The 26,555-nt window shown below is 42.3% G+C and overlaps 1 protein-coding gene across 2 annotated transcripts in view; it reads left to right on the forward strand.

Moving 5' to 3' along the window:
* Window positions 1-26,555, forward strand: part of GFOD1 (Gfo/Idh/MocA-like oxidoreductase domain containing 1) — a 69,871-nt gene that overhangs the window by 25,543 nt on the left and 17,773 nt on the right. The window contains exon 2 of one of the 2 annotated variants that reach the window (XM_080577966.1): window positions 5,343-5,488. The exons of the other annotated variant lie outside the window; for it this stretch is intronic. Coding sequence (XP_080434092.1) covers window positions 5,473-5,488 — 16 coding nt within the window. The 5' untranslated portion in view covers window positions 5,343-5,472. The remainder of the gene's footprint in view (window positions 1-5,342; window positions 5,489-26,555) is intronic. 2 annotated transcript variants of the gene reach the window in all.

The raw sequence follows: 26,555 nt of genomic DNA on the forward strand, positions 1-26,555 counted from the left end.
GAAGCCTGAGGAAGGAGGAATTGCACAGATGCTGCGTAAAAAGTGCTTGCAGGATGCCCCATCTACCTTGTCTGTTAAAATAGACAAAGAAGTTTAAAGTGTGTTTTCTGCTACTAATTACTCCACTTGTAATTTTGGGAATGGTGGTCCCATTTTTCTCTTAGCTTAACCCTCTTTAAGTGAATCATAGAATCACAGAACGGTTTGGGTTGAAAGGGACCTTAAAGACCACCTAGGTCCAACCACCCTGCCATGGGCAGGGACACCTCCCACCAGACCAGGCTGCCTAAAGCCCCATCTGGCCTGGCCTTGAACACCTCCAGGGATGGAGCATCCACAGCTTCTCTGGGCAGCCTGTTCCAGTGCCTCACCACCCTCTGAGTAAAGAATTTCTTCCTTATATGTAATCTAGACCTACCTTTTTTAGGTTTAAAACTTTTACCCCTTGTCCAGTCACTACACTCGCTAAAAAATGGCAGAGAGGCATGTTTCTGGTCTGGAAGAAAAGCATCCTCTTGTGGAGCTGAGGAATACCAGGAACAGCTATTAGGAGAAGCTCTGCCTAAGCAAGACATTCAGCATAATCCAGATGTGCAGACCTAAAAAGTGCATGTCCAAGGGGACAGCTGGTGATACAGGGCTGAGTTGAGTTGTCTCCAGGATGAAAAGTAAGAAGAGGTGAAATCTGATGGAAAGTAAAACATTTTCTTCTACTGTGTTGTGCTCGAGCCAGAGGGTGGAAGTTCTGGGTGATCTGTCCCAAAAACAGACCAACAATTCACTGAGCACTGGAAGTGAGAAGTCTGGAAATAGTTGTTCATCTGTGCATCATCAGTTCAGATACAACTGAACTCATTTGCTGATAAGATCATCCAGAGATAAACTGCAGAGAAGAAAAGCTGCTCAGGGTACAGTAGACCACAGAATATTGGAGAGAATGTTAAGGAGCGTATGAGTAAAGCAAGAGAAATCAGGTCTGGACAATCATAAAAATTAAGGCTTTTATATGTCTCAGGAGAAAACCTGAACAATTGCATTAATGCTGTTGTAGTATTGTCAGGTCACATTAGTGATGCTGGATGCTATGTGTTTAATGATGTTACAGTGTTTCTGTAATACAGAATATAAGCAATCAACGGTTATATTAGCATTCACTTCTTGGCAAACAATTGAATTAACTGTGTGTGACAGGAATGAGACAAGGAACGTATATGGCGATTAATCACTCACTGCCAGCACTGCTGCTCAGTTATGGGAGTGCAGTGTTTTTTTTCTTCTGTTAAGGATGTCAGTAGTAACAAAAGTGGGTTTGATATTGTAATTTTTTTTTTTCTAGACTATATATTTTTGGGGTGTGGGATTGCTTAGCAAGCGAGCTGTGGCTAAGGGAGATCATCTGGTTCTGATTATATTGCAAGCATTTTGCAACTGTCTTAAGTTTTTGATTGCCAAAACTTAAAAGAAAAGGGGGCTGGGAACAAGAGAAACTATTTGCTGAAGACTGAAACATATGCAGCTTTTTCTTAATGTAAAACCCTAAACACTTACCAATAGCACGCAGTTCTTGAGGAAATGCAATATTGATGTAAAAGCCGTACTTCATGGTGAAGAAGTAAATAAGCAGATGTTTCAGAAACCAATCTTTAGTCAGCATACACCCAGTTAAAATACAAAATTTGCTCTGTTACTCCTCTCAGGCTGTCCTAAGGAGCTTACCCGGGTGCTGGCTGGCTGTGATCTTGCCTGCAGGTGTGGCTTACATCTTCATAGGGAATGTGATTGGACACTGAATAGGGCGCAGCAGCAAGACGTATCCTGGATTTTTCCTCTAGGTTGGGGACTATGAGGGATATAAAAGAGCACAGGTGGCCCAGCAAAGAGCTGGGGGGCTAGCACGGGAGCTGTTGTGAAAGCAGAAATGTAAGGCTGTTCTGGGTGGTAGCAGGGGACCCTTTACATCCACGGTGTCTCTGGAGAGAACCCCGGGCCACATGGCTCCCTTGCTTGTGTGTGATCACTGAGGACTGCTCACTGATACAGCAACATGAGGATTTTCAGGTAGCTGGTCCTTTTTTCCCATTTGTCCTGAAGTTTAAACAATATTTTGGAGGTGTTTGTGGAGACTTATCCCAGCTCTTTTTCCCTTTTTGGAAGAAAATTTACTTCCTCCTGGCATGACCGAGGCAAAAAGAAAACACTTTTGAGGAAGGTAATTGCTATGATCCCCTCTTTACTGAGCCTCTCTTTTTTTTCCCCTGTTTTTTTCCTATTTTGTATTTAGGCATCCTGCTTGTATCTGTAATCACTGGGAGTTTCTGCCCTTAAGAACTGAGCAGTGTAGCATCGTTCAGTCACCTTGTGATTTCGTTTCGTTTAATATTAAACTTTTGAAGAGGTGAATAAGCTCTTAGCCAAATGCAAACTATCAGTATGGCTCGATTCGCTATTCCATTTGGCTGTTTTGTGCAAAGTGAGTGTAAAATGGCTGCCAATTTGACTGGGTGTCACTTTGTGCTCTGACTTACCCACACACTGGTAGAGAGACCAGTACTGTGTACAGTGTAATCCAGTTGTTACAGGCAGATACGGATGAGTTCCGGGGACAAGGCTGGCCTAGAAATAGAGGATCATATTAGAGAAAGATCCACATACTGTATTAAAGTCATTAGATGATGATTTGCTCATGGAACCTCTCATCTTGGATGATCCTGTGTTTGCTGATGGATTTTGCCTCGACTTTGCAAGAGCGATTAGAGTATATTAATTAAAATGTTAGGTAATATTAATATTGTTAGGAATGCTAATGCCAGTTTACCTTTCTGTCATCTCGAACTGGCTTGATGTAATTCAGTGCAGATCACTGGTACTCATAGATGTGAAATTTTGATTCTTGTTTTTCTTCCTAACGTCTTTTTCTCTGTTCTTCCTCAGTCTGCTACATCAGTCTAGTCATGGCCATAGAGCTTCTGTCTGCTTGCTCTCAGAGTACAGAGTTGTGCTCTGGTTTTGTTTCTTTAAAAGTAAAAAGAAGGGGAAGTAATTGAATATCATTCCCTTAACTGGAGCCATGTTCTTGTCTGAGCAAAAAGGTTAGCGGTCCTTTTGGGAAACATTCAGGCCAGATTTTCAAGATTTACTCCTGGGAACTTATTCTGCAGCTGGATCTCCTCTGCCTTTGTAAGCCTTACACGGAGTACTTCTAAAAAGTGATGATCATAGAAATGCCTGACTTGTCAAGAAGCAGGAGGAATTGTCTTTGGGAAAGCAGTTGTTGATCTGTTTTAAAAAAAAAAAATCACAACAAGCAACAGTTAGTGAAATCAGATTTCACTCTGCACTAACTGTCCTTGCATATTTATTATATGGTGGTTGTTAGGTATTTCCCATATAGTTCTGTCACTGGTCTACCATTAATTATACAGAGTTTAAATCCATTGACCAAGTGACTAATGGAGGATTCATTGTGGCAGAGAATTTGTCAAAGGTGGTTTTTTCCCCTTACATGTCTTTATATAGACTTTGCATCATTTTTTTTTTTTCCATAGAGGGTGTTTGACTCATGAGTCAGGAGACTTGAAGTCACAGGAGGAAAAGTTCAACCAAATAAATCAGGTTCAAATGCTATTTTTTTATCCAGGAAGCAAATGTTCTTAGATTGGTGAGTCTTCCTCAGCATCTGTTGCTCAGCCTTGCTTCATAGAGCAGTGGTAGCTTGCTGTTAGTCAAACTTTTGCGAAACTTTGTCAGTGGCTGCAGCAGAATACAGCGGTGATACCATGCTGTGTCCGGAGATTCTCTGAGTCACATTAGATTCAGGAAACAACAGTATAAATAGAGCTCTCCAAATAGTAGCTTTACATCATCATCATGTGTTTCCAGTTGGGGGATAAATACTTCCTCATTCCCGTGTGATATCACTTTTCCAGACCCTCTCTAAAACTAAATATAGTCATAGAAAGTGTCACTGCACATACAAACTAAAGCAGTTGAGTCATTTAAGACCTTGGAGAATCGGCAAGAATATGCTGTATCATCACTGACAGTCACAGAGGATGACTTAATGAGTAAAAGGGAGGTATGGTCTTGTGGTTAAAGCGTGGGTTTGTAGGTCACTAGTTCTGTTACATAGGGACTGGCCTTGCAGAGATGAGACTGTCCATTTGTCTGTCTGTTGATACTTAGACTGATGAATTGCAACCCATCGCCAGGATATCTGGGTATGTTTTACGTGGAGTCCCCAGGCAGCTTCATGGCATTTCTGGTGGCTTCCACTTTTACAAACCAAGCTCCACTGGCAGTGGAGTTCCCTTCTAAAGGGAATGGTAAGGAAGGAGGGGGATCCCTTGGTCCTGATCTCAATGGCTGTGGAACACGTTCGCTCATTTCATCGCTCAAAACACCTGAAACAGCAGTGCTGCAGGATCCTGTGCTGAGCTCTTAAATTCAGAGTCATCCAAAATCAGTGTCTGCTCCTGGAACTGTTGATTTTAACATTGCAGTTTCCCGTTCATTACGAAGAGGCATCAGGCTGAAGCAAGCAAAAAATAATAAATAAAATAAAACGTGATGAGGTGTTTGAGCCCTGTACAGAGGTCAGTAGCATTCATCAGATCAAAAAAAAAAAAAAAAAAAAGGAGGGGCCGTCTCAATGAGCGATTGTCCTTACACCTCATCATTATTGCTGCTCATTTCCCTGCCTTAATAATTCTGTCATTACTAACCATTGCGGCATCTTGCTAGCTGTTATTACAGTGCAGTCCAGTCTCAGAAAGCAATTAATAACCACTGTCTGTAGATAGCATTTTGAAATGATGGGATGGTCGCTTCCAATCTTTGGATGTGAAAATACAGGAAAAAAATTACTGTTTAGGCCTGTCAGATGGCCAGGAGACCTAGGAGTCCAGAGTGAGCAGAGCTATGCAGGGCTGGCAGCACCACCATAACCTGGGGAGATCTTGGGCTTTATGAAGCTGGACTTTATGAAGCTGGGCTTTTTGAAGTTCCCTTACCCATGTCTATGCCAGAGAGATGTACTCTTTCAATTATGTGGTTAAATATTCTGGATATACAGAAACGGAAGGTCACTTCTGAAATTTTGCACCGTAGCTTGCAGATGTAAGAACACATCTTCATGGGAAAAACAGCTGTCAGGTGGCATTTCCTTTTTTAAGGCAAAAACTGAATACATCCTGCTGTTACAGTTCACACTTCTGTGGATTGCATTCAGTGTGAATCCTTCTCATAATTCATTTGAATCTGGCAAATACATATGTTGTAAAGCGCATTGGGATTTATGAGGGTATTTCTGATCTTTTATTATTTTTTTTTTTTTCCACGGACAGTGGGAGCTCATTCACCAATTTCTGAACTGCTGGCTTTGCAGAGCTGAAAGGTGCCACTTGTCAAAAGGCACAAAGGAGCGCTGCCCGTGCTCGCTGAGTCAAGGGAGGGAGTACTACGCTTGCTGTCATTATGGGGAAGTTCACGGGTAGGTAAATGGTAATTTTCCAAACCAGAATTTGGCACAGTAGAACTAAGTTATTCTTTCTCTTGAACAAAAAGACTGTAGAGCTTTTATCAAGCATAGTGATTTGCGCTCTCTGAGATCCAGCAGGAAACAAATTGGGAAAAAGAAAACACAGCAGTGGCTTTGCCCGCAGTTCCTGCTTTTTGCTCGCAGAAGCTTACCATTATTTGTGTGTTATCTAGGTGCTGAAATGAAAACGTCTTCCTCTTCAGCTTTTGGGTTGCCGTGTCTCTTGTGGTAACCGGTCTGTGCATGGCATGAAAAGGCCTACTGTGCATGGGGAATCAGTTAAGCCCTTCAGATGTGGAGAGGCTGCGAAACGGACAACAAAGGCTTCTTGTGAATTGCCAAGAAATGCTTTGCTATAGTAACTAAACAGAGAGATTAATGTTAGTGCAAAAGCAGCTCTGATGTGTTCAGCTTGCAGAGCCCTGCTCTGTGTTACAGCAAAGATGTTTTTATGCCACGTCTTTTCTGGTGCCCTGCCATGTGGGCCATGTTGCGCAGGAGGTGGGTGGCTGGGTGAGACCCCAGCTTTAATGATGATGCCTGCTGCCCCGGGCTGCATCCAGAACAGTTTTGGAGGGGTTTGGCATTTGGTTCTTCTCTCTTGGTAAGCTAAGTTGGGCAGTGCTTGCAGCTTCCACATGACATTCCTCCTTGGTACATACTTTCTGTGTCTCCAAGGCATCACTTGTAGAAGGAGACAGTGCCTGGCGGGAGCTCAGGGAACAGGAATACTTTGGGAGTTTCATAGCTGGCCCTGTTTCTTTTGATGTTTGTTTGCTCTTTGGAAGCTTTTATGTGATGCAGGGACTAGCAGGATGTAGAACCATATGATTTGGTCAGCCCTGGATTATGGTAGCTTTTGTAAAACATTTTAGCCTTGAGCAAGGCTTACCTTCCTGGTAAGCCTTACCAGGTTTACCTTCCCTGGTTTGCTGTAGGCTGTATTCAGAAGGTCAGTGACCTAAACTAGTTCATTATTTATTTTCCTGTAGCATCTGTAGTCTCCTTTCAAGGCCAAAGGACTGTATTCAAAGTCAGTAAATGTATATGTTCCTTATGACCTTGAGCACAAGGACAGGCCAGGAGGAAGTTGTAGGTTAAACAAAATCAGTTAAATCTTAGTGCAGAAACATATTCTGATGCTGGAAGAAAGAAATAGCATGAAGCCATCCAGCTCTTCTAGTGGCGTAACTTTCATCATTAGAGCATTTTCAAGGCAGTGCATTCGTAAGAGTCAGCGAAGCAAGGCAGAAGCAAATTATCTATCACCTCATATCCATATGAACAATACATGTTCAATCATCAGGAGGTTTCTTCTGTCTGTTCTTCCAACTAGAGCAGCCTCAGAGCGAGCCCTGCATACTTCCAGCAAGAGACTTCTATAAGCAAACCACAGAACAAAACAACTAAAGAGCCCATGTAGCTTTTGGGGAAAATCTTTTGTTTAAACAAAGGGAACCAAGCCAGTAGTGTCTGGAAGGACGTAGGCTTCCTGCTGAGATGTAAATCACTTTTGATTCTGTCTGGAAGATATATTCTGGGAACAGAAATGAGTGTCTTGAGGAGCTGTGAGGTGGGAGGAGTGGGTGGTGACAAGTGTTGCATGGTGTAAGAGGATGGCGGCTCTTTTTACACACTGACATTGCTGTGATGGGAAGGAGGAGGATCTCATCCTGGCACTGAAGGGGCACTATCTCCTGGGAATTGAGTCAACTTGGAGAAAACAGGTTAAAAGTCTCCCCTGTGGGTGTTATTTTTGGGCTATCAACTATTATATTTGTGTTGTGTTCTGCACATGGGAGCCCAATGCAAACTCGGTGTATTCCATAAAGTGGAAGAAGAAAACAGGTCCTACCTTAGCTTATGTTCTTATTTGTCACATTTTTCTATTTTGAAGATGTCTTTCTTGCCAGTGTTGCTGTCTGAAAACCCTGCAGAAGTTTCTGGGAGGTGGGCTGATAATGCATATGGTGGCCTTAAATGCAGAAACAGCAAATGGGAAGAACAAAAAAAAGAAGAATTTTTGTCCATCTATACTGTTTTCCATCTACAGCACAGAATATGTGTACATGTACTGATGATGACGACAGCAGAGGGTCACCAATTTCACAGGAAAAACTGTACCTTTCCCTATGACACGATTTCTAAAAGCCTGGCTTTTCACAACAGTCCTGCCCAGGAATCCTCTGCTGGTCAGGGCAGGATTCAGTAGACAAGCCCGAGCTCACGTGGTGCTGGTTACCCAAGCAGGGTGCGATGATGCTGCGTGGCCGGCGGGTGTATCTGTGCTAGTGGTACGATAGTACAGACAGTGACATCAGTAAGGGCATAGCAGCATGGGCTTCGTGGAACACAAGACAACAGGTAGTATGAACGATACCTGGTAGGCTGGTACCTGGTAGGTTGCTACCCATGATAAAGCCTGCTGTGACTTCTTCAAAGCCTGCCTGGAGGTGGCTGCAGGAAGTCTACGTACTCTTTCGTATGCTGTGTAGACACACCAAGAGGATGGTGCCTGCACAGAGAGGTGAAGGCGGGGTGGTAGTAGAGAGATATGCCAGCAGCAGTGACTGGAGAGACAGTGGTAAGCCTCTTCATGAGCCTGCCTCACTAAGTAGGGTAAAACTAGCTTAAGAACAGCTATGTTTGCTGCAACAAGACCTCTCACAGACATGTGGTGGAACCCTGATGTTTTTTTCTGCCTAGAGCAAGGCAGAAAACCTTTACAATGTAAATATATGCATGATACCCTCCTTTAATTCATTCTTTTGTAGTAGTGGGCTAATCTTCCTACTGACAATAGGTGATACAGTAGGTCTTGATTCTTTGGTGGAAATCAGGAGGAATCCAAAGGAAGTCATAGGTATTTCTCTGGTATCCAGGGAGCTTAGGGAGCCTCAGGGACTAGTTACAAAAAGTGTTGTGTGTTTTAACCAGCTCTGAAGGGGGGTGGCTTCATTCTTGTCATCTTTGCCAGTGCGATACCAGTGAGGGTGCAGTGGTGTGACCAAGAGGAAAATAAATGAAAGGGACTTGACCTTGGTTTGGGTACTGCAAGTACTAAACTTCTTGAAATGTCAGTCACTTCATAAACAATCTTAGTAAGTTTGCATTTGAGCTGGTTAAGGGTTGTTTTAGCTACATAGCAAGTTACAAACTTTGCTCACTTCAACTTTGACCAAATCAGGATAGAGTCCTATGTTCCCATACTACAAAGCAATTCCATTTTAAATAACCTCTGTACCCAAAAGCAATGAGGTGTTTCTTTGTTTATTCTTCTTAATGTAACACATGTACAAGCCAGTAAAGTAAAAAACAAACAAAAAAACACAAAGTGAAAAAACACAAGTACAAGCCAGTAAACCGTAGAGGTTTAAGATGGTCCAAAGTGGGATGAATCAGAGTTTTCAATTATGTAGGTCACACTCCTTTCACCATGACTTAGAAGTCAGTCTTTTTTGTTGTCTCGGGGTCTATCTGGATTTAACAGTAAAGTTCTTCAGCTTGAACAAATTGGCTTCACATGAATGTTCATATGACCAAATTACACATGGAGCCAAAGTTTGAAGATCCATTTAATATGTGGACAGCAAACAAGAGATACGACTAAGATGATTTTTCCTAAAACTTAAGCTGAAGTTTGCTTGAGTTGGTTTTTTGCAGTAAGACTCCTACCGACCTATTCTTTGCCCCTACCATTATGCCAAGAGATTAGATGCAGATGAAGGATAGCTAAAATAAGAATGAGGAGAGCCACACAAAAATCATTCTTCCTGTCACTGATGCCAGTCATCTGTATGGAAGGCCACTAAGCATAAACAACTCTTTGTAGGATGGACAGTGTCAGGCTTGTACAAAGCATGTACAAAGGCTTTGCATGCCAGGTAATTATTACAATAGAAAAACAGTGATGGAGTCAGCAAGCGAGCTATTCCTCCATGTCATCAGACATCTGTTGAAGTTCCTTCTCAGTGTCCTCCTGCTCTTATTGTTCAGAGCATGTGAGCTCCAGGCCTGGCAGGCATGTTTGTAATTACTATTCCTAATGTCATCCTGATGCTGCTTGCTGTGCCACGGAGAACATGTGTTCCTGCAAAGCTAGGCTGTCATGTGGACCGCTCAAGGGTGGGAATGAACTTTAATCAGGCTGCTTTGGTATAAGCCTGTCTCCCTGCAGAATGATAAAAGGAAAAAAAAAAAAACTTTATAGTCTTGCTTTTCAGTAGGTTTCATGAATATTGGCTGCTGCCTTTATGGATGCCCTTTGACAGAGACTTCTTGAGCAGCCACAACTGCAAGTGAGTTAATGGTTGCTGTGAAAATCAATCCCAAACTAGCAGCCACCTAGCAATCAGGCATAATCAGGTTAAGAAACACCCAAGTGTGTCACACCTGGGTTCACATCTGGAACTGGATATGTTGTTCAGTGAGAGTGCAGGGGCCTGGCTGCTGCCTGCAGTCTTCTCCCTTGTAGTCTCCTGCAGACACAGTTCTTGTATTTGGTATGTTATCAGGAACATGCCTGCCTGTTCTGGTTGTTTATGGACTCATTGTTCCTGGGTTTGTTTAATCCCTTTTTGAACCTGCTGATGCTGTCTGCCTGGGGCAGATGTTGCAGGTCATTGCTGTGGCAACAGATTCCAGAAGTTCACTACCCTCTCAGTAGAAATGTGCCTTCTTTTATTAATTTTTTAAATAATTGTAAATGGTTTGGTTTCTTGCTAGCTTAGGTGAATGCGTCCTGCATCTAACATTATTAAATGCAGTGAAAAGCAGTCCTATGGATACCATTTCCACTGCAGTAAACCTTGATCGTATCCCCTGTCAGACTTCTCTTTTTTAAGCAAAAGACTCCCAGACTTTTCAGTCTCTCCATAAAGCAGCTCCTCTGTCCCCTTAATTATCATAGTTGCCCATCTGTGTAACTTTTGTGGTTCATCCTGCTTTAAATGCAGAAAGCAGAAATACTCAAGAGGCCCTTAGTCTTCATGAAGATGGAGCTTGAAGGTGGAACTAAGACCCTCCAGAATTCACTGCACAGAAGAACCACCAAAGCTACCAGTTTGAATGCTCAGTGGACGTTGACATGCAAATACATGTCAACGTAAAAACACTAAACTAATAGCAGTTTGTAATGTATTTTCTGTTTCATACTGTAAATATGAGTGGCACGTTAGAGAAGAAACAAAGATAGGGTGGGTCAAAATAAGACAGCACTACCTCCGTTTCTGAACAAAATGGTTTAACACATGGTTCTAGCCCTGCGAACATTTCCAGCTGTGTTGTTACCAAGAACAATCCTGTGAATTTGCAGGGACTATTCACGGCAGTAAGCAGCATTGTTGCATCTGAACCCGTGATGCTTATTTGTGTACATACACATGTGCATATTAGATGTAAGGGTCTTCTTGGTAGCCTTGTGTCCTGCCAATGTAAATGTCAACGCCTTAAAAAGGAAGAGTAAAGACTAGCTTACCTCTGTGGAAGAACTGCAGGAATTTCCTTGTACAAAATTCATAGCTAGACTGAGATAATGGTTTACGATTAATGGTTTAAGATCAGAAATGAATCTGAGGGTTCCTAAGCTTGGCCACGTGGATTTTTAAATCTAATGATCAGTTTTGTAATGATTATTTTTGTCAACCTTCTATGTGCCATTGCTCCCTGCAGATGGAGGGTTAACTTTGCACAGTAAGCAGTGTCGTGGCTGTCATTGGCATTTCCCTCTGGAACAGTGAAGGAACCCATTTTCTTACTGGGTGATCATCTTTATGTGAATTTCAGCCTCTGCATCCTCTGAATGTTGTTTGCACACTTTGAACCAGGGTAGTTGTATGCTGTTTTTGGTAGATGTTTTCTTGAAAGCCTTAGAGGCCATAGCTCTTGGCAGAGATCAGCTGTTGAGTTTTACCCTCTTGACCTATGCTCCAAGAATCTCCATGTTTTTTATTGGAAGTTATAAATAATTGAGGATATTAAGTTTGATCTTCTAATTGGCAAGGAGAAAACTGAAAAAAGCATTACATGTGAAAGGCATTGCATTACTTGATTCTAAATTCCTTGTGTGCAGGGAGAAATGACAACATAAATCAATATTTAGTTTGAATTTCAAAATTTTCTATCAAGATAACAGGAGAGCTAGTTTACAGTCAAAATTTTGTCCAGTAAAACTTGTCCTATGAATCACACTTCCAGTGTTTCAAAAAGATCAGCACTTTTCTAGGATAAATATGGTCCATTTGGCACATTCCTCATTTAATTTTTCTGCCTTTTCCCACTATGTTATGAATGATAATCTATCCAAAAAGCTACAGAGGCTTTATGGTGCAGCTGTACTCCCATGTGTAAGAAGTTTGGCTGCCTTCCAAAAGTGGCACATTTCATCCATGGCTGTCATAAAAGCTGCTACCAAGTATTCTAACCATACCGACAGGCTTGTGTTTCAACTATCTTCATTATATTTTTAAGTCAAGTCATGTTCAGGAATATTCCTGGCCCCTTGGCTACATAGTACAGCAGCTCTGTGAAATATCTCCTGGGACATCAGCTGTCATCTGAGTCATTGAGAAAGGAGTTTGATGATACCTACCCAGTCCTTAGTGAAACATTTGCTTGTAGGACCATCTGCCCCTTTAATAGAGTTGTCATTTCAACAGAGCTTCAGTTTTTGCAGCAGCTGCCTATTGATAGTAAGTCAGATGCAGGGATGTTGCAGAGAAGAATGGCAGAGCCTGACTGCGGTGCTGTCATTGCCTTCAGCTCAGCCCGCCTGTACATCATCTTCCCTACTGATGAAATAAATCCCCAGTGCATTCTCTTCCTGATCCACCCTTCAGATTTCTTCTTGAAATGTCTCCAGCTAGGAAGGCAAGTTGTACAACAGCTTGGACCAGATGTCTTTTTCATGGCCTCTGCCTACGCTGAGCATCTTTCTGTGCCTGTTAAGATGCACTTGGCTAACTCGCATGAAAGCATTGGCAAAGACATAGAAATATACCACTTAAACATGGGTTAGCATTTCTAAGTTCTCTTTTTAGGCTTGAGTTTGAACTCTCAATCTCTGTTTACTATTGGACTTGCCAGTCATCTTCCTTTCAGCTGTCCAGCCGAGTGTACCTACTGGACCACTGCACGTCTGAGCAGTCCAGCTTTAGCACCCCAGCACTGTCAAGCCCTGCAGTGACCCACTGGGCATGAAGGACTGGCACGAATGCTGTGGGCTTTGGGAGGCAGGCATCCTGTAAGCAAAACCTTGAATGAAAAGCCTGTATTTCTTGAACAGCTCCCATGCGAGTGACTTTCAGCTGTTCTTCTCTCTATAGGTGTCCTCTGTGCCCAGGCACAAATGTGACAAATAGGCATTATGAAATAATGCAGGTCAGGAAGGGACTTTCTAATAGTTTGCCCATTAGCCTGAGAGCTGGGAGATGCAAATCAGCTTCTCTGTCCTGCAGCTGATATTCTGTGTCCTTTATAGTGGAAGCCTGTCTCAATTAACTTTAACAGTCTTTGTTTAGGCATCTGGTTTAAAAGATACATGTCTAGTCTTGACTGGGTACCAAGGCTGTCTTGGTAGATGGTGGAAAGGCAGGCTCCATCCTAAAATGTTGCTTAAATTAGATAAGGTAAACAGCCTTCTGGAGGTGTGTATTTCTGTCAATTGAGTGATGATTAATTTAGACTAGATGCTTAAATTTGTGATGGCAGAAGGTAGCAGAAATGAATCCGGGACTTGTACTCTCTCTGTACCTTTTTTCACTGGCTGTACCAATCATTAATGATTATCTGCTGTTTTGCAGGATGTTGTGGTTGGTAATGATGAAAGTGCTCAGAGATTTTATAAATAACTAAGTTAGCATTGCAGAAGGGAAACCTACCCCCACGTAGGCAGAGGTGACCCAAATAAAGTGACTGGCTTCTTTTGAGTGGGAAATAAAAAAAGAGAACTTTTATCCTCCTTCCAAACTAGTTTATAAAATTTATAAAGTCAAAAGGTTTATAAAATTCATAAAGTCAAAAGAATAGTCAGCTTTTATGGCAATCTTGGCTCCTTTTTCTTCTTCCCTGCAGTTCAGGTCTTTCATGGACACACACATTTGTGTATGTGTGTCGCGTGGTCACAAATCCTCTGTGTCCAACCAAGCTGTGTGAGTAAATGAATTCCCTCTTTTCTTCTGTAGTTCTTTTCCTTCTCTGATGTGCGTGCTGTCCTTGTGGACCACAAGGATAAGTTACAACAGGTATTGGTTGTCTGTTGATTCTCAGTTGACAGACTGTAGACATAATTTCATTTAATTTCTCATTTTTGTCAGTTCCTCTCTATGGCCATTTGGAAAATCGTGAGGAGCTCAGTACATGTTATTGGGTTGTTTTGCCATGAATTTTTGTCTTCTTTTGTGGCCTTTGGGTCATCTTCCAGGCAGAAAGCAACTGCTTTCATGGTTGGAGCAGTCACTGTATATTAATAGAGTAAACAGATCGTTAGGCAAGACTGCTGCATGCTTTTTGCTCTTTTAGGATCCTCCTTGTGAGAGGATCACACAACCCCGCCTTCTGAGGATTTGGGGGGGGGGGGGGGAAGTGATGTCTTTTCCACTCTTTTGTGTTTGTGCTTATTGAAAAAGCTGGGGAATAGCCTTAAGACTCAGAGTGCTTTTCTCTAGAAACCTGGTATGCTGGCTTTCAGTTGTGATACAAGCATGTTACTTCCCAGCAGGCAGCATGCATGCTGTGCAGGCCTTTGTCCCCTTAGCAGTGCTGCCTTCCTCACCATAAGTGGGAGATGTGACAGTTCCCATTGACTCCCAAATATGTGTCTGGTCTCACATCTCTGCCATGTGCTAGGCAATCAGAATGGAAATGTGTTTCTCTCACAGGTTCATGTCACTCTTGTGCTGCAGAGCTGCCTTTAAAGATGCTGGCAGATTTTGTGACACTGGCACAGCCGGGGTTGCTTTAAAGCTTTGGTAGTGCATGTGGGACCTTCTCTGGTGTCTCACTGTTCATTGTTTTGCACCTTCCTCTGGAGAACTCCACCTCTCAGAAGAAAATCTGATTGCATTGTAAGTAGGAAACCTGGCGTGTGTTTTAACTCAGTCACCTTTCTATCTCGCTCGTACACATGCTAGCATACGTTATGAAGGAACACCTTAGACTCCTTTAATTCATCAAAATTGTAAATTTTGACTGGTTTTGATCTGACACAGCATACCTATACTATAACTACACTTATCTGTATTGCTGTTATGTATTTTGTTTTAACAGCGCTGGGTCTTTTACTGGGGTGGGGGGCTGGTGAACGTGAACTCTGGGCCCTGAGATTTCCTCTTGTTTCTCTGACTTTGCTGGACTGAATGCTCGTGGGATCTTGCAGTTTGGAGTTTGGCTGTAGATTGAAATCTTCTGAGGCCCTCGTGACTGAATAAATCAGAATCTAGAATTTGACTTCTGATCATCCTTTTTTTGTTTTATTGCTTATTGTATTCCTAGTGCTGTGACATACAAGGAGACAAGCATTTCTGAAAGAGGATTTAGGTCAAGCTGAAAGAAATTGCTATTAAATGACATCAACTTTGTTTTATATAACTAGGACTCTTAAAGTCCTTCTTGAAATATTCAGTGACACTTTTTCCTCTTCAACTCAAGGAGCAGTATCTTGTCTTGGCCAATTGCATGAGTTCCCTTGCCAGCATGCAGAGGTTGCCAGTTGTTTTCTTTTCATCTTACAGGGTGTGGCTTTCTACCATCTCTGTAAGCAGTGTTTGAGCATCGTATCCAGGTGATGGTCCAGCTCCCTGCAGCTAGACAGTGCTTACTGACTTCCTCTAACAAGCTTGGCTTTGCTGGCCTGGATACATTCACCCTTCCTGGGTTACTCAAGATGAATCAGGCAAAGGCCACACATTAGCAGTTTTTTGTTTCCTGCCTGTACAGCTTACCTCTTCCCTGCCTGGCACCTGGCGTATTGACCGGCACCTCTGCAAGCTCAATCTAAATCCCTTCCAAGTCAGAACAACTGCATTTATTAGAAGAGAATGGAACATCAACCCCCTCCACCCCCCCCCCCCCCCTTTTTTTAGCTGCTTTATCATCGTGGCACATTGCATTTGTAATACGTTGTACCTGCAAAGATAAAGACATGCTTTACTGAACAGCTGTAGCCTTTAGTCAGGGGTCATGATACATCTTTGAGCTGGATTCAGATAGCTCTGTGAATAGCAGAACTAATGAAACCTGACTTTCTTTTCCTTTTTCTTATCCGGAATTACTGGGCATGCTAAAAAGTTAGGAATCTGATGCACAAACATACTGGCCTACAAACAAATGTGCACAAAGTGTGATCCCATGAACTTTGTTTCTTGGTGAAATTAGTCCACAAATGATTCTGTGGCTAGTCCTATCTCACTGTCTTAAAAAAATACAGATAAATGAACGTCTCAAGTTTTCTCATGGTTGAGTTAGTTTGTAGGTTGTTTGCCAACTGTTAAGAAACGGAAGCTATATCCCCTCTATTAAGCTGTTCTGTTAGTTTCTTTAGTCTCCAATTCATATCTTCACTGTCTAAACTGTAAGGATTTGATCGAATGAAACTTGATTAAAAAGTCTGACATATAGCTCAATAATAGATACAGAAATGTTTTATCCCAAACATTCCCAAAAGGATTGGTAAGCGTGAAATGTGAAAAAGCCTGTTACACCAGATGCTGTAAAGTTCACTTCACTGTGAGCTGAAACCATTTCTGGGATGAAGCGTTGCACTTGCTGAAGTGTGCAGGCAGAGCCTCAAAATGCTATGTATTGTCTCCATATGCAGCTGTAGGGGTGGCATAAGGCTTCCTCAGTGGGACTGGCTAACTATACTCTTTCTAATTCTCCAGCATGATCAAATGGCACAGTGTAATGACCACAAGAGATCTAGTTTCCATGTGGTTAAAACATGCCCGGAAGCCTGGCATTGCATCAGTGATACTTATCATCTGGTAAAGCATTGCTAGGAGCTGGCTGCCGAGACAAACCAGTGCTTGATACATCACACTCTCGTCATGCGACTTTGGAGGTCCCTGCTTGTATGGTTTCTTCTCTGGTCTGAGGAGAAGCTTTGTCCCTTTTCTATGCCCACATACATTTATATGCACCAAAGAGGTTAGTGAAGGCTTCAGCTGGCCCCGAATGGCAGCATAAAAGCCTTGAGCAGCCAGAAGTCACATTTGCATGCATCAGAGTTCTCATTGCCACTAATTTTGATCTGAAGTGACAGTGGTGGGGCAAATGGGGACAAGCAGCTCTTCCAGAGGGCAGTGAAGAGAAGAAGCTGTGGGTAATTTTGTCTGGGAAGTCAAGTGAAGCCCTAGCAAAGCAACTGGAGCAGGCTCTTGCCCAAGGAGCGGTGAGATGGCCCCTTCTGGACCTCTGCCTCTGTGATGCTGGGACTCACGTTCTGCCTGAGGACATCTTGCATGTGTTGTGTTGAGGTGGTCTTCCGTGTTAGCTTCACTGGGAATGTCAGAGAAATCACAGTGGCTGCTTGTGACAAATAGCCACAGAGCGGATAAGGGCTGCCCAGCTGAAACTTCCAGATCTGAGTGAAATGCTTTACAGAGGGAAAAAGCCCAGTGCTGAAGACAGGACTTAACCATGTAATTCCTTCGGGGGAAATTCTGAGTGCTCCTGATGCAGGTCCAGGATAACCCTAAGGGACTGCAGTATAAGGGCAGACACCAAAGTTTCCATACCTGCATTGAAAGGTTTTCTTGATGGAGAGGGCTGAGATTAAAACTCCTTGTGGTATGCAGTGGAGGTTTTTATAGCTCCTTTGGACAACCAGAGGGATGCTCCAAGCTCAGAGCAGCTGGAGTTTTGAAATCCTCCTGGGAACAGTGAAGCACGCTCAGTTCCCATCTATTAGGGAACTGAGGTATCTTAATAGAAGCTTTTCCTGATGCACTTCTGGGAAGTACAAATAACAGTTCCTCCAACTGCGCGTAAGTAAAGCCGTCTCAGATCCTTGCAGAGATCTCTCCTGTATCCATAATCAGTAAAAATGATTTTTTGGATTTTGGGATACTTGGAGGCAGAAGCCACTAGCATTGCCTGGTATATTCACTGTAGAGAAGGCAGTAATATACTTCTCATGTGCAATTTGGACTGGAGGGCGTAAACCAATTACATCTAGCAAGTAAACAAGAAACCCTGACAGACACTGCATTTTAATACAGTTAGGTGGGGAGAGCTGGACAGCAGAGCTCTGTGCTTTTTGCTTCTGCAGCCACCCTCAGGCCTCAATGGGAGGCCAGATCCCCTCTGTAATTCCAGTGCTTGGTAGAACAGCATAAACAAGTGGATAAAAATCACGTAGCTTTAATGTTTTGCTAAGCTGAGGTAGCAAATATGTGGCTGTTTACATATTTGCATGGGGGCAGTCATTAATCAGGTTGTGCCTGAGGCTCATTTGTTTCCTCCTAGGAGGAGCTTTGCTCACACTAATAATTGCTTCCATCTGACAGCTGGAGATGTGCTGTTCTGGAACTGTCACTGGGACAGGAGGTGCAGGAATGCTAAGCCTTTGCTAGGTCCTTGCTGTGAATGACAGCTGTTGCCTGATATGTTTCCTCCTTTTAGCTGTTCTCCATGACTAGCGAAATTGTCAGGCTTTTTTGAAAAAAATAATAATAAAAAAAAACTTGCTCCTAAGTTAGAGACTGTATTAAATCAAACTTTTCCACCCCCCCAGTTGATCCTTTTTTCATTTTCTGTGTTTGATATAATATATAATATCATCAACTTTTTCCTGGCTTTGTACAGTACTGCCAGAAGCCAGGAAACCAGCTTCTTTATTGCCTTCCTACCTTCTCTGCAATGGATGCTTCGTTGCCTACCCTCAATTTTTCCTAGGCTACTGACTCAGCTCAGGAAGCAGATGTGGATAAACGAAGGCATATTGCAGCTGATATTTTGTCTGGATGTGATCATTGCTTATTGTGCTTTAGAGGGTTATTTGCATGGCAACGAAAACTCTTCAGTGTTGCAGTGAACGCAAACGCTGGCAATGTTTGCTTCCTGTAAACGAGAGGATGCATCAGAGTTTTTTCTGAAATGGAAGCAGAAGAGCAAGAGATGAGGAGGTGCTGCCATTGCCTACCACCAGCAGGGTATTGTGACCAGGTGACTGGATTCCTGTGTTTTGTTGATTCTCACTTTGGAAGGGATTATTTTAGATGAACTAAACCAAAACCAGCAACAACAGAAGCCATGGACCAAACAGTTGGAGTACAAAATATTCTCTGTAGACTTAGGAGGGTCTGTTTTGTTGAGAACAGACAACATGTTTTTTTTCCAAAGGGTAGCCCAAGTGGATGTGACTCAGGAGGGAACCATCCAAATTTCTGTGAAGTCCAGCTTCTTTTCAGCATCGTAGAGCCAACTGAAACCTGCTCTGTTGTAAAAAACATTGGCATCAGCACAGGCATGTGCCTTGTTCACCCTCAAATATTCTAGTGCTAAATGTAATTTTATTATAGGGAAACCACACCTATAACAGTAAAGACCTGTCCGAGCTAGAGAGATTTGCATTGGTGTGATGACATCCTACAGAAATGGAAAACTCTGTTAAATGGGTTGCTTTGGTGCAAAATGAAGCTTGCAGCAGAAAGCCTGTCACAGCATGTTGCCAAGTTTTATGTTCTGCTGTGTCTCAAGGACAAATACTAGATGAACAGTTTAGAGAAAAGCATTTTTGAAACTAAATATATTTACAGTGGACAAAAACTCTCTTATAGAATCTGTATATCCAGTGAGCACACAGCATGCATGCAGTTATTTGGCAGTAGATGTGAAATCCCTAAAGGTCAAGCAGCGTGTTGTCTCTAGTCCTTGCTCCAGCCTCTGCTCACCACCGGATCCCTGCTGCAGGATATATCTCTGTTCAGATCCATGAGGTCAAGTTTCTTCCAAGGTAGCAGTGCAAACAATGCGAGCAGCACTCAGTAAACAGATAACGTGGTGCAAAGGTACTCTGGCTGTATTTTCCTGTGAGAAATACTCATCCATCTACCATGTCTGACCTTGCATTTTCTGATCTGTTCTTCCATCATCTTTAAGAAGATGGAGACCTATGAGCAGATATTTCTCCAAAGAATGGGAGGGAAGAAACACATCTTGTTTAGTGTTGACATGCCCTTGGAAGGTAAGGACACCTTTGGTAAAATAGCTCAGCTGGCATACCCTGGAAAACTGACTTGGACTTGTTTGGGTGCTTCCCTTAATTCTGCTAGCGTGTACTGCCTTGGAGGCAAAGCCAGCTCTTGTAACGTCCCTGGCAGAAAATGTAGGTGTTTGCAGGGGCAGTGTAGTGTTTGGTAGGAGATGCTGACTGCTGCAATCAAAACGCCCCTTTGCTGTATGCTGCTGCTTGAACAGCCTAGCTCCCCACATGCTGCTTTTTTCCTGAAGCTTTCCTAATGAAAGCTCACGTAGTTGTTTTGGCACCTACCTCGTGGTGTACTGAGTCACTAGGGTGAGCTTTTGCCTGCAGTGAGTTGCCTACAGAGAAATCAGCCTCTCCTGCATTTGGCATTCTGCTTCTAGTTAGGTGGGGTAAATATTAACTCTCAGCTGAAAATGGAAGAAGAAAAAGTATGTTGCAAATAAATCTTTTGCACCCTGCGCCTGGCTCTCCAAACATGTACATGTGACATCTGCCATGACACAGGAAGGCAGAGGCTGCTCTGATGGACTGGTGGTCTGTGCATGGCTATAACCACGGCCTGGTGGTGTTTCTATTATATTTTTAGGGAGTTTTGGTAATTTCCCTTAAAGAGGGGCTTTTCAGCAGCAGCATAACTGAGAATTTTGGATTTCTGTTGCAACTCCTAATTCCTCGCAACTCATGTGCTAGTCCCTTGTGTAGTACATTGCCTGTATTTACAGAGATGTTGCCATGCTTTTCTGCCTGCAGCAGGGCTCTAGAGAGGGAGGAAAGAAAGTACATAGTGATAAGAAGTGTTATTTTGTAAAAGGAGTAAGTGGAGTGGACAATTTTTTTTTTGGCCAGCACATTTTTAATGACAAGTTTTCTCTTAAGGTGGCTCAGATATTACGAACCTTTAACTGTGCCCTCCATCTGCAGTAATCTGACTCCCAGATGTTAAAAAATGAATTGAAATGATTAGAAGTTCTCTTCAAACATGCTGTGTTTTTAGTTTCTTTGGTAAAGTAGCATCACATTTCAAGCTTTTCTCCACAATCATAAGGTTTGGTTTTGAAACCAATTTCTAAGATAAAAATTTGAGATATGTGCAGATTTTGCTTCTTTTCAAGAAGAGTGGAAATGATGGCAAGGTTGTGAGACTGGGTAGGATGGCATGATGCCTTCAGGTGTAGGAAGGTTACTAGGGAAGGACGAGGTTAGATATGATTGCTGCTTTTGCCACTTTCACACTATCTGTACTGGAAGGAATCATCAAACATCTTGATTGCTCTTTCCTCTGTTTTATGATGGAGGGATGGTACCTGCTGAGCTTTGTGGAGTGCTTTGAAATCTGTGGGTGAACTGTAGTCCATAACTGACCCAGGATTGCTTTCAATAGTACTATAGTTGCTCGTTGGTTGTTATTGTTCCTGCAAAGGAACAAATCCAACTCCAATTTTTTCTGCAGCAGGTGCAGGTACAAACTTACAGTAAAGGTAGATGTTGATGATGACACTGAGAGGTAAAAAAGCTCAGTTCTGGAGTGTCCTAGAGAGCCTTCTGTTTGATATATGTGGACTCCCAGTTCAAGGGTAAATAGGCTGGACTCAGAAGGGAAAAATAAAGGGGTGGTTTTATTAAATTTCCCCCATTCCTAAGGAAACAAGGAATTTGGAATCAGCTCAACACACAAAGCCTGAGTGGGACCCTTGTGTCACAGGCCACAGAGGGGTCCTTTCTGATATCTCAAAAGCTTGTGCTCTTCAGTTGGAGTTCGTAGCAAAGCTCTTGTCTAAATCCACCCACAAGCAGTCGCGTTTCGGTTTCTAACTGGAAACTTCATCCAGACGGAAGGACATACCAAATAATACAAGCTTCCCAAGGAGCTTCTTGTCTGACCTGCATGTAAACCAGTCCTGGTGTAGGATGTGGGATAGGATGTTCTACATACAGAGTTACGGTGGTACAGCTTCTAACATGGCTGGTATTACTGGTATAAAGATGACGTATAGGAATGAGCCAAACCACTATAAAATACATTTTAACAGTAAAACCATATGTATGCTTGGAGGTGGGGATGGTACGGTTTTTTAATGCATCATTATAGAATAATAACAGACTGTTTGTAGATACAGCCTAAAAAAAAAGAATAAACCTTGGCTAGCTTTTAGTCTGTAGTGACTGACATGTCTTTGGGTTATTAAAACCTTGGACTATATTAAATGATCTTAAAGATACAAGCATATTGTTGTGAAGCCACTTGAAATATTGCACAATGTGGCTGCAGAGCTATGCAAATTGGAGTCATTTCCATTTGACATATGCACTGTAATTATTGAAAGCTTTTCTCCAAATTTATTTTGTCTGCTGTAGTTAATTCAATCTCCTTTTAACATTGTCAGTTATAATTATTTGCCAAGAGTAAATCCATGCTAACAAAAATCTAGTTTTCTCTAGCTTGCAGCTTTTCTTTTGATTTCATAATGGGGTACTGCTAATCAGAGGAACCAGTGCTGGCCTTTGAGTACATTACCCAGCAGGGCAAAAAAACATTGCAGTCAGAAAAAGAAATGCAATTAATTAGCCTAAGCTTCTTTCTAGCATCCCAACCCTGGGCATCCTGGTCATAGTGAGTTTTCTGTGTGAAAAGATCAGTCAGAGTTAACATCTCAGTAGGACTAGTAGAGAAAACTGTTTATGCCCTGAGACTTCTCGTTGAGCTCTTGTTAATTCTTTTGTAGGGGCTACAGCTAGAAAATGACATTTATTTGGGGAAAATGATATTAGGTTGAAAATCTACGGCTGTTTTCATGGGAATTTGAGCCAAACTGACAAGATCTGTGACTAAAAAATGTAATAGTTGAAGAGGTTTAGGCTTCTAGATGGATACTGCTGGTTCAGAAGAAAAGGTATTCTTACTCACTTGAAAATGAATTGTCCTTTCTGCCTTTCTTTTCCTTGAAGATCAGTGTTATGCAGGTTCTGAAAGGAAACGCCAGTGCAAGTGCTTTCTAAGCATTATTGACCTACTTTACAGGTGTTTAATTTTTCATCGTCAGATACGTACTTGCCAGAGTATAGCTGGGTACAAACTTCATTTCTTTCACCCACCACGGCACAGGCTAAGATGTACAGGAGGGCTCATCCCCATAAGTTTTTACCCCTGGACTACTGCTTCAAACTCTCCTGGGGCTTCAGAGGGATGAGGTCAGAATGACTACATCGCAACAAGGTTGCATACAGCCCTGCAACCTGAACCATAGTTCTCCCATAGCAGAAAGTCTGTCTGCAGGTGACACAGCAAGAGGAACTGCCTGTGTTGGCCCTTCATTCTGGTGTGGGTATATATGTTTTCCACTGTGTGTTTGTGGAGCACCTAGGGTTTCCTACAATGTAAATACATCAAAAGCAGGTGATGAGGATGATGGCCAGATTGATGATGAAGAGCACCTTAAGCTGGGCTACCATAATTGGCTGGATCCAGCCTGCTGAACACAACAGATAAATGTTCCAGCATTGACTTGTTTTCAGCAGATTTACAGCAGTGGGAAAGAGTTCCCACTCTCCATTAGAGCAAACTGTGGAAAAAAAATAGTGAATTATGGTTTGAGCTGCTACTGTAGCATAGCCGTGTCTTGTCCAGCACACACTTAGCCAGCAGGAGTATGAATGACATTTTCCAAGAAACCCTTTTGGGAGGATTAGCCTGCAGATTGACTGCAGATAGGGCAATCTGGAATCCAGGCAGGTTGAACCTGATGAGTTGCTGCTCTTTGAGTCAGCTGTTTGGGCTGTGGCTGAGTCCTCTTGTGTAAGCTCTGCAGCTTGGGGAGTAATTTATCAAGCATCCATCTTTCTTATGGATCCAGGGCTGGAGCCAGGGAAGCACGATGTCAGCGTCTCACGTATTTAGAATTGCTGATTCACTTTGATCCATCCTTGCTTCTGCTTTTCAGAATGGGTTCTGTTTAACAGTGCTTAGTTCCCTCTGGCAGGAATAAGATCTTAACCAAAAATATACCCCTATTCTAAGGCCACTGTCTTGGGAGGGGGAGCGACTTTTAATTTATTTAGAAGTCTTTTAAAACCTGATAATTTAATTATGAAATAGCTTTGGCTGAAAAGTTGATGAAGGTGCAGTTAGTTTAAACCACAGGTTGCCTGTAATCTCTTCTTTGTTGTTCCATTGATCATGTTGCTTGAAGAGCCAAATTAATGGACAGCATGACTACTTTAATTAAGGGGATTAGAGCTGAGGTAAATCTGACACAAAGCTTGGTAAGGCCTGGTGCTAACTCCACTGGAAACGTTATCAAAATTCTCACTAACATCAAAACAGAAGTGGGCCTGGAATTACTTTGGTAGAACAGTGTTTGTCAACATCAACTTCTGTGAACACGTCTTTTGGCTTGACAGCATCCCAAAAGAGAGATTTTGTTACAGTTAGTGTTTTAATTAAACTACTTCAATCTTCTTTTGTGGGCTAAGCTAACTTTTCTTCATCTGTGTGTTCTGTAGTCCTGATCATTGTGGTCTCTTCTCTTTGGAAAGACGTAGAAACCACCACTGGTCTGGCCCAGATCACTTAGACTGTGAAACAAAAATGAGAAGCCCCAAAGAATCAAGCCATGGCCTCATTCATAAATAGTTTTAGGCAAACTTTGGTGACATTCTGGAAAATTCTGTCTCACATCCGGACTGGTGTGGTTGCACTGTTGTAATCTCCCAGATCCCAGTGAAATGGCATACCAGAAACAAGGAGAGGTACAAAAGGCACCCTTCAGCCCTTTGGGTGAAGTTGGGAAGCTGGTCCAGCTGATCTGGATGCCTTTTGCTTCCCAGCTTTTGTCTTCCCTCTGCTGCAGCCTTTCTTGAGAGGAGCAGTCATGCCAGCCTTTCCAGTCCCGATGCTAATGCCACTCAGTGAGCAGAGAGGGGAACTGCTGACTTGATGAGTGAGAAGCAAATGAGAGATTATTCTCCTCAATAAGACACGTTGTGCAACCTGGCACTCCCATCCCTGTGTAACTAAGATTGCTCCAGAAGATCTGGTTCCACTGCTAGGCACAGTCTGATGGGCTCTAGGAATATTTGGCCAATAATTGTAAACTGACATTTTCAATTTCTGCTGTTTTATACTATGTGTACTCATCACTGAGCAGAAGAAACAGTACTGCACACCTCCACCTGGCATATATGTGTATCTCGGAATTTGTAAAGAACTCTGCTTCCCATTCCTTTCTCTGGACATGTGTGTCTGTGTCTGTACATGCATATATACCGAAGTCAGAAGTGTGGAGGGAGTGCAGTTTGCAAATGTGTCTAGCCAAGATAGCCAATCCCATTCTGTAGTTGGGCAGTTTGGTGCCTGTAGTCAACACATTATTTACGAAAGCGAGTAATGATTTTAGAATTTATCTTAACCAGTCAAATCAGAAAATTAGGTCAAATGCATGCTCCATTCACCTAACACTGCAGGACTGACACACATTTGATTTGCTTCAGCATAGAGGTCCTTCAAACTTCACTGTGCAAGAAGTAGAAATACTCCAGCTAAAAATACTGGAGAGAAATAAGGTTAGGAAAAATGTTCTGGGTTTTATAGGTAGCAAAGCTCATGCTTTCTATAAAATCACCACGTAGCAAGAATCATACTAGAAACTGCAATGCATCTCACACAGTGTCACTGAATGCTTACTGAAGAAAAACAATGCCAAGTGCAGGGAGGGTGCAGGGGGATGCTGTGCTGCATAGTGATGCTGTGTGAGATACAGATTGGTCTGATGCTACAACTTGTTGTTTTTTTTTAAAACTTGGATTTCCTGACACATTTCCCATCACCTGGCTGACAAGATGTAGTTTTTCAATGTTCTTAAAGCCTCCCAAATCCTGTAAAAACTGCCAAAATAATGGCTGCATTAATTACTTGCAGACATTAGTCTGTTGTTTCTCTTTTGTCAGTTTCTCATTTAACACCGATTACAACTTGCTAGTTTTATTGGGGGTAGAAAGGGTAGGAAAGAGAAACATAAAGAAAATTAACTCTAATTATCAGCCATAAGTTTATCCGACTCAATAAGCGTAAACAATTCTGTGATGGAAAGGAAAGCTGAGAGAAAATTGAACTGCCTGATTTTCTAATCCTACCAAAACCTTTACAACAGCTGGGCATTTAGCTATTGTAAGCTAATGCAAAAAGAAACTTATTTAAAGACAGATAATAATGCCTCGTGAGAATAGCAATCGAGCATGGGCTGTGATTGCCCTGTGACTTCATTACCATGGAAGAGAAGGGTATTATAATGTGCTGGACTGATGCCATACATTTTGTTCTGGAAGGTGAATAGAGGAATTTAGAGTAATTGGAACAAGTAAAGGACCAAATACAGAGATTTTCACTGAGTTTTTTATTTAGACAATTAAAATCCCATAGAAATTAATCAGTGTTTGCTTGAATAAGGTCTAAGTAGAATGGTTTTCCTTTCTCAGTTTATCTCAGTATGTAGGGGAGTCTTTTTTGTTTTTTTTGTGAAGGGAAATTCTCAAAAGGGATGTGAGTACTCAGCAGTTTTGGTGGGGGTTTGGATGCATAAAAATTGAGCAGAAATTTGGGAAAGCCAGCATGGTTTGTCCCATATACTTTTTCCCAAGTGCACATGCGAGCACAGAAAGCATGGAAGGAGGGCTCAGGGAGTGTAAGTCTGAGCATATTTCAGATGCCTAAATGGGTAATCTCAAGCTGGGAGCATTTCTTTGTGGTGTGCAACTAGTTAGTTTGTCAGGGTGTATTTGTAACTTCTCTAAATTTTCTAGCAGTTCAAGTTTTGTATATAG

The sequence above is a fragment of the Anser brachyrhynchus genome (genome assembly GCF_964034855.1).
Source record: "Anser brachyrhynchus genome assembly, chromosome: 2".
Lineage (NCBI taxonomy): Eukaryota > Metazoa > Chordata > Aves > Anseriformes > Anatidae > Anser > Anser brachyrhynchus.